Source organism: Ascidia mentula, chromosome 1 (genome assembly GCF_947561715.1).
Source record: "Ascidia mentula chromosome 1, kaAscMent1.1, whole genome shotgun sequence".
NCBI classification, from domain to species: domain Eukaryota; kingdom Metazoa; phylum Chordata; class Ascidiacea; order Phlebobranchia; family Ascidiidae; genus Ascidia; species Ascidia mentula.
Window position 1 is genome coordinate 11296125 of NC_138566.1, and position 7828 is coordinate 11303952.

The following is a 7828-nucleotide window of genomic DNA, read 5'->3' on the forward strand; positions in this document are numbered from 1 at the left end:
GACATGCATATACATTAATATGAGTACAAAACATGTTAACCTTTTTTTATTGCAGGTTATTAGATTTGTAGTAAAATGGCAAATCAAATGGAGTCATTTCTAAGATCCCAAATGTCTGGGAAATATAGGGATCTTGAACCTGCCAAACAGGATGCCCTAAATGTTATGCATCACTACAAAGACCTAAAGCCCAGCATTGACAGGTTTATGTTTAATGATGGTTCCAGCAAGCATTTGTTGTGTTTAAAGGGAACAATTCCAGTTTTATACAAGGGAGCAACGTACAACATACCTGTAGCTATATGGCTTCAGGAAGCTCATCCCCAGGTGCCACCTTTGTGCTATGTGCAGCCAACTAGCACAATGCAGGTGCGACAAGGGAAACACGTTGATGCAAATGGAAGGGTTTATCTGCCATATCTAACAGATTGGTCTCCAAGAAGACACAATTTGGTTGGTTGTGTACAGGTCATGATAGCAGTTTTTAGTGAAGAACCCCCAGTATTTGCAAAACCAGCACCAGGTAGACCACCACCACCCAGACAACAACAACCATATCCATCACAACCAAGACCACCATACCCAGGGTATTCTGCACAGGGCCCTCCAACTACTTCCTATCAACCCAACTACAGAGCACCTGCACCATATCCCACAAATACTGGCCAGCAACCACCCTATCCAGCATCTGGAAATACCAACTACCCACCATACAGTGGTTATCCCCAACCAAACCAAATGAGTGTTCTTCCAACGCCATATCCCCCACAAACACAGGCAAGCACTCCACAGTCCAAAGATTCAAACCTCGATGACAGCATGATTAAGGCATCTTTGATTTCAGCAGTCAATGAGAAACTACAGAGAAGGCTGAAAGATACATTAGCACAGGCTGAGAGTGAAACCCAAGCACTTAAAAAGACGGAATCTGTTTTGAAAGCTGGCCAACAAAAGCTTGATGTCATCCTCAAGCGTCTTGAGCAAGAAGTGAGTGAAGCAGATGCAAATATTATAATGCTGCAGCAGAGAAATGAAGAACTAACAGGTGAAGTTAATAAACTGGAACAAAAGCAGGATAATCTAGATGTGGATGATGTTGTCATGGCATCAGCACCTGTGTACAGACAGATAGTTTCATCCTTTGCTGAGGAACAAGCCTTGGAAGACACCATCTACTATCTGAGTGAAGCACTTCATAAGGATGTGGTTAATGTGGACACATTTTTAAAACAAGTGCGGTCTTTGTCACGGCAGCAATTCATGTTGAGAGCTGTAATTCAAAAGGCAAGGAAATCAGCTGGCCTAGCCAATGTATATTAATTTGTAAGTTAACAACCTAAATTTGCTAAATTGTACTGTATGTATTTGGTATATATATGAGAAGCCTGTGAAACGTGTAAGGCAATCTAACTTGGTGTTTAATTTTTATTCATGTGAAGTTAGTCCGCTGAACTAAAGTTTAAAAAAAGTTCGCATAAAAATGATGTAAACTTTTATGCTTATTGTTTGCTTGCTATGAATGTGATGCAAACTGCTTTATTGGCTCTATATATTGTTAGAAAACTATCTGTTATGTGGAAGTGTTGAGATTAAAGCTTCCTTTATCATGTATAGTTTTCATGTGGTATTTGGTGTCAAATATTACATTAAAATATACCAACACTAAGATTTTTAATTCCACAAGGAAAATGATGTTACTTTTTGACTGACTGATATTAGGATGAGATGGAATTACAGCAATAAAACTTAAAAGCAAGTCGTACATAAGAGATCGGGTCCAAGAATGTTTCTAACTTTATGCAACCTGTAATTAACTGTGAAAGGTAACTTGAATGTTTTTGGAACAACATGATACACCTAAACCCATTGCCTTTAAATTCAGTTCAGCATATTTACATTTTAATGTTACAGACCAACAATTATTGACGTTTATAGGGTCTTTGCCAAATTAAAACGGTCGTGACAGGTAGGAAAGAACAAAAGTTGTTTTTAATGCAAGATATTTTGTGGCGAGGATGTCAGGTGACAGATCCTGTTTATCTCTCACGGAGCATGAATGTGTGAGCAGTAAAACACAGCCTTGCTGCGATGAAAGGTACAAAAAAAGACTGTGTGAAACCCAGAAAGGATACATGTTATTTCAAATACAGTATGTAGTTGTAAAACATTAAGGAAATATAAATCGCTTGGTGCTTTCCTTTATTTGAAAAAAAACGCAAGAATGTTGTAGAATGGCAACCGGAAACAGGCGAAACATATTTACACCTTGGCCGGATAATTCAACTCATTTGTTTAAGTAAGCGCTAATGCATGGAAATATTTCTCAATTCTTCAGGAAATATCGCTGTCGAATGATTTAAAAGACGTTTAGTTGATCCGTGTCGTGTTTTCAAGAGTTGCTTCATGGCTAAATAGAAAGAAAGGTCATCAACAAACATGTTACACGCATAAAGAAGGTGAAACTATAACTTGCCATTGTTTAGATGATGAACAATTGATTTGTACAATGACATCCTCCGCATAAGTTTTAATTTCAAGGCTTTATAAAATATCCAGCAAACGCACTGTGCAGACGGAAACCGATGGTCTGCAAATAGATAGTACAGTATAGACTGGGAAGTTTTTGGTAGATCTAAACGTTTTTCAATCTTGAAAACAATTAGAAAAATCACAATGCGCAACATAGATTTAACAGCAACCGATTTAATGCAAATATTGTTCAGGAAGTAGCAATATATGTTAAGCCGAAAGTTAACGATTTGTTTTGATCACGTCATGGCGAGTCATGTGACGTTAAATCACACATGTTTAATCATAGGTATGGCACCAAGTGTATTTTCCTATAATATCAAAACATCAGTCGCTATCGTGTATTTTGGACTTCCTAATAATTACACCTTAAGAATCCAGTTATTTGGCCAATGATAATTAAAAGAAAGTTATTCATCACCGACAGTGAAACAAAAGAAGTTGGTCAACCATAACCTTTTTTACATTTTCATAAGTTAAACTTGCGCATGCATGTATGCGATCATAACTAACCTGTAGTGCGTTTTCGGATTGCCGAAAATGCAGCTTTGGCTAACTTTTCGATTCCAAATATGGCCTGCGTACGGCGTAACGCCAAGCGCTTTCGTGGAAATCGGTGTAGATCATGTGCCAGCCACTGTGATGCAATAAGTATCGCTACTTCATACACGTTCCGAAGAATTCTGTACTTACTGTTGATCTGATGAAAAAATTTAGTGTGTTTTGCTTCCGTATACAAATGTGGATTTTACGCTAAAAAGCTGGACTGTCATTTTTTTAGGAAATCAGCACATGGGCGCCTGATCCGGTAACCTCTAAGGGGTTTTACTGGTACCCATAGCCATACCCAGTGATAAGGTTCAAATTTTTTGTCAGCCTGTTCTATCATCACAAAAGTCATATTTTTCAGCGGGTTTAATGATGCAAAAATCCATTGACAGTAACCTGTGATGCTAACCGGTTCGCTGATTTCAAAAATTTCGTGAGACGGTTCTATAGAACCGGTGCGAACCGGCTGAATCCCACTACTGCCCATACCATATTTTATATGCTGTTTATTTATGTCGTTCACGCAAAACAAAATATTTTGATCATATTATTTGGCGAGCCGGTGCTGTAAAGATGCTTGCAAAGATACATAATGATCCAAGTAAGACGTTAGTATTCATCCCAGTATCACAAATACACATGTTTGAAAAAGTTGTTTGACACGTTTCTATCACGGTAAGTTTTTCTTCGCCCCTTTAATTACTTGGGACATATTATGTCGGGTTGCAAAGTGGTTTAAACAAAATTGAAAGTTTTTGGCTAAATTACATGAAGGCTAAAAACACAAGTTTGAATTACCTCTAGATCGAGACAAATCGGTAAAAGTCGCAGCCTCATGTTTCGTATTAGCATGGTCGAAATAAGACACGTTGGAATGGACGAACCAACTGTAATGCAATCCCGAATCGATCCGATCGTCGCGTATCGAGAAAGATCAAGGGACACTCCGTACAAATTGGACACTAAAGTAGAATTTCGTTAAGTGACTCAGCAAAATCTGAGCTTTAGTAGGAAATTTCATATGAGACCGAAACTGAATACTTTCAGACAATATTCCTCCGAATCCGAATATTTAATGACGTCATTCATTTTGTAATGGGCGTTAACAAACAGTTGTTTCACTGACAAATAATTCCAAACACCGTTTTCTAATTTTAATTAGTACATAGACATATGTATTTGTTGCCAATATTCAAATTCAGTACAGGCACATATCCTTCGTATTTCTTATCACTAAGGATTTTTGTTTACAAAGTTTGGCCTTTTCAAACCTTTTTTCTTTCCAGCTTTTTTAGTTGAACATAGAATATGGCCCGGAAAATACATTCCAAACCAAGGAAAAGATGATGATTGAGACAATACACTAATTTCTTCACCTTATAAATATAAATTTTAATTATTTTAATGTGCCATATCCGAAAGTTATGAATTGGTAAGAAGATGTCAATTGCACTTAATAGCAAAAGCAAAGGTATACAAACATAATATTCGTTAATACATGGTTAAAAACTCACAATATTCAAAGTATTGCGCTGGAATTTCAAAGTTTGTCTGACTCTTCTTTGGATTTATAAAACATCCATATTCTGGAAACCCAGCATGCATGATTCTGAAGGGGAAAAACAGAATAAACAAAAGGCTTTTTGCATAGACCTTCAAAAAATTTAAATGGACACAGAAAGGAATTTTATTTTTTAAACTTAATTTTTTGCTGTTGCCTCAAACAGAATTCAAATAAAAAAAATTTACCTCAAAAATTCCAAGGCACTTTTTTTGTTTGGGCTGACAAACAGAAAATCATCAGCAAATCTTACCAGCAATTCTAAAAGCAGTGGCTTTAATTTTTTGCACATACTACCCAACACAAGTTTTTACCCATTGCAGATCCTTGCACATGACTCGGGAAATATTTATTTTCCAAATCTCCATAAAGTAAGTCACATAGCATTGTGGATAAACACCATCCTTGGGGAATGCCCTGCAACTTTGGATATTTCTAAAATAAATATGTTGTTTTAGGAGCAAGGGTTAAGGGGCTACATTGCAATCACATTGGGGTACACCAACCTTTCCAAAACATGAAATAAAAACATTACTCAGTGACTTTTGCAAAAAGTAGAGAATTTGTTCGACACAATCACCAACTTTTCTGTGCTTCTACAACAAATATTTTGCTAAACAGTATTTTTATTCAGTTTTTATTTGTCATTACACAAAATTCACATTTTATTCTTAAACACAAAAATTAGTTGCATTGATACCAACCACTGACACTATGACAATTTATTTAAACACGTGTGCCAAAACATAATCTTAGGATTACTATTATTAACCCAAGATTTTTTATTAATTGTACATCTAACTACAATTCAAAGAACTATTAATAAATTAACTGTTTAAACATATAAATACTTACAGAAATTAAATGTGAAATAACCACATTTCCAGCTCTAAACAAAACAGTAAAATAAGCATTATAAATAACAAAACAGCTGTATGAATGAAACCTTGATAAATTGGTGTCCAAAACTTCCATTAATTTGCAGACAGGAATTCGATCATAACATTGATCAGCATCAACCTAAATCAATACTTTTTGTGTATGCTTCATTTTTAGATCATCAAAAAACTAAATTTTTTTAGAACCAATTACTTAGAAAGGTCTATTAATTAAAAAAAGTTTGTATTTTAGACATGCAAAATAAAATGCGGCATACTTTGACAAAATACAATGGTAAATCTTGACTTTTAGTTGTTTTTTTAACAAACTGTTTCCATTTGAAATATATTCCTGATACTCCTTGTGTGGCACAGCCTGTCATTCTGGGATATTTTTTGCAAATGCATTGAAATATTCTTAGAATAGTCTTTGTCTTGAAGTTCTTAAAAAAAATCAATTACTAAAAATTCTTTGCTCATTAGCAAACATTCAATTACCTCCTGGTGCGTGTATTTGGAGACAGGTAAATGAATAATTGGCCTAATACTGGATGATTTGGGGCAAAACCTACATTTGAAACATGTCACTTCTTTGTCATTACATATAGAATTGCAGCCCCAAATTTCATTGTTCGTTAAAATTGTCGTCCCATTTTGAACAATTTTTCTCCACACCTCCTTGCGGTAGAATAGTAACCTTCATTTTTAAAACCTTTTCAAAAAATCTAAATATTTAAAATTATGTCTTTTTCACCTGTTTCTAAAATTTGCATGCTCTGTAACATAAAAAAAATGCCTGATAATAATAAACAAGACATCGGTAATAAACCATGTTACAAAATTTTGCAGCATTTCAGTTGATTGATCACCTAGATAATGCAAAAACAATTATACTTAAGCAATAGACCAATGTTTAAATTCATTCTTTTAGCCCCTTTGTGAATATTCTAAAAGATTTTACCTTGGAACTGGAACTTACCAGACAACCAAGGTAATTCCGACATTGAAATGTCCTTTAGCATTTCGTCAGCAGTTATTTTGTCATGCATGCGAAGGTTTATCATTCTTCTCACATGTTTTAAAAATATGTTTTCATTTTTCAATGTCCCCCATGTTTCATAAGTTGGCAGAATCTTCCTTGTAACAGCTCGAAGAAACAAGAACACCTAAACCAGTGCAATGTAAATAATATTACTTGAATACATTGATAAAGACAAGGCACCCACATTATATTTACAAGAATTCATTTTCAAGAATTTTCCATTTTCTTCACACAGATCTTGAGTCGATTTTCTGGCAATTATATCATCAGATAAGTCGTTTGGCAATTGTAATGGACAATATACATTAATTAGATGACGGTAAAACCTTCTCTTGGCATTTTTTAATATTGTTTCACAGAGTTTGATAGATTTTCTTGACTTTCTGGGAACATTGACCTTTGTTTGTACTGTAACATTTTCTTTAGTTCCAATGTTTTTCAAAATACCTTTGGATGTTTTGTTTTCTTTTAGATTTGCTAAAAACCCAAATGTTTGCATGAACAGTGAAACGTCTTTATCTTTTTCATCACAGCGCTGACACTTGGTAGTTGGTTCATCTTCATCCGTTTCATGCTTTCTTTTGGATTTGATGGCTTTGGTAGCGAAGCGCATATAACTTGATGATGAAGCCTTCTGGTAAAAAATTTCATTTACCATTTTTCTAGCAGAGGTGTGGCTGACAGGCAAATTTACAAGCATATGTTGGCTAGTAAATGGATGGTCTTTCGTTGAATATGTTGGTGAGTAACGCAGAGTCCACAATGGAATGTATTTTTGTTCTGACATGCTTTATATGACCAGTTAACCTCATCTGCATACATAATAAAACAGTTTCAGCTGGCATATCACATAAGGTCGATTGCTGTATATTGCTTTTCCTAAAAGGTGTCTGCTAAAAAAAACATGCAACATATCCCATTTTTTCATGCCAAAAAGAAATCTGTTTGTTTAGTGTCAAGCGAAAGTGCTGAAACATTGAAATGGGCCAGAGCTGTGAAATACAGAGGTTTATCTGACCACACATTGCCTAATAACTTCTGGTTTTCATGGCATTGAGCCTAAACAAAACATTGTGCCCATTGTGGAAATCCTATGTAATCTCAGGAAATTAGTCAGTGTTAGGTTTGGGCTTAGGTTTGTTTCCATGTCGCGAGTTTTGTCGAAAGGATTGTAGGCATTGAGCATAGCCTACAATGGGTTTTTAGAGGGACCGATGCATCCACTGCAAATTTTCTAAGCTAAATTTATGTACAAAACTTACTATTAAA

At 35.2% G+C, this 7828-nt stretch overlaps 2 protein-coding genes across 3 annotated transcripts; one reads left to right on the forward strand and one right to left on the reverse strand.

The window, feature by feature from the left end:
* The first annotated feature begins 59 nt into the window (after positions 1-59).
* LOC145902594 (tumor susceptibility gene 101 protein-like) lies at positions 60-1754 on the forward strand. Its single transcript, XM_082990631.1, has one exon. It carries the CDS (start codon positions 76-78, stop codon positions 1318-1320), a length of 1245 nt encoding a protein of 414 aa, XP_082846757.1. The 5' UTR covers positions 60-75; the 3' UTR covers positions 1321-1754.
* A 240-nt stretch (positions 1755-1994) lies between these two features.
* On the reverse strand, positions 1995-7367 carry LOC145906116 (telomerase reverse transcriptase-like). 2 transcript variants are annotated; one of them, XM_082993535.1, is made up of 17 exons: positions 7254-7359; positions 6744-7193; positions 6497-6683; positions 6272-6386; positions 6016-6214; positions 5796-5960; positions 5586-5659; positions 5495-5528; positions 5146-5235; positions 4954-5074; positions 4828-4900; positions 4593-4687; positions 4350-4454; positions 3877-4040; positions 3043-3229; positions 2474-2587; positions 1995-2407 (listed from the first exon to the last, which is right to left on the reverse strand). In XM_082993535.1, exons 1-17 carry the CDS (start codon positions 7344-7346, stop codon positions 2304-2306), a joined length of 2370 nt encoding a protein of 789 aa, XP_082849661.1. In that variant the 5' UTR covers positions 7347-7359; the 3' UTR covers positions 1995-2303. The 2 variants fall into 2 exon arrangements, with proteins under 2 accessions (XP_082849661.1, XP_082849652.1); XM_082993526.1 differs by having other exon boundaries at positions 6744-7367.
* Positions 7368-7828: the final 461 nt, after the last annotated feature.

Coding starts and splice junctions, on each gene's coding strand:
- LOC145902594 (XM_082990631.1), top strand. CDS start 76: ATGGCAAATCAAATGGAGTCATTTCTAAGATCCCAAATGTCTGGGAAA.
- LOC145906116 (XM_082993526.1), bottom strand. CDS start 7,346: ATGTCAGAACAAAAATACATTCCATTGTGGACTCTGCGTTACTCACCA. Junction 5,529..5,585: donor TTGGACACCAATTTATCAAG/GTTTCATTCATA, acceptor TGTTTTGTTTAG/AGCTGGAAATGTGGTTATTT. Junction 4,901..4,953: donor TGTGCAAGGATCTGCAATGG/GTAAAAACTTGT, acceptor CACTGCTTTTAG/AATTGCTGGTAAGATTTGCT.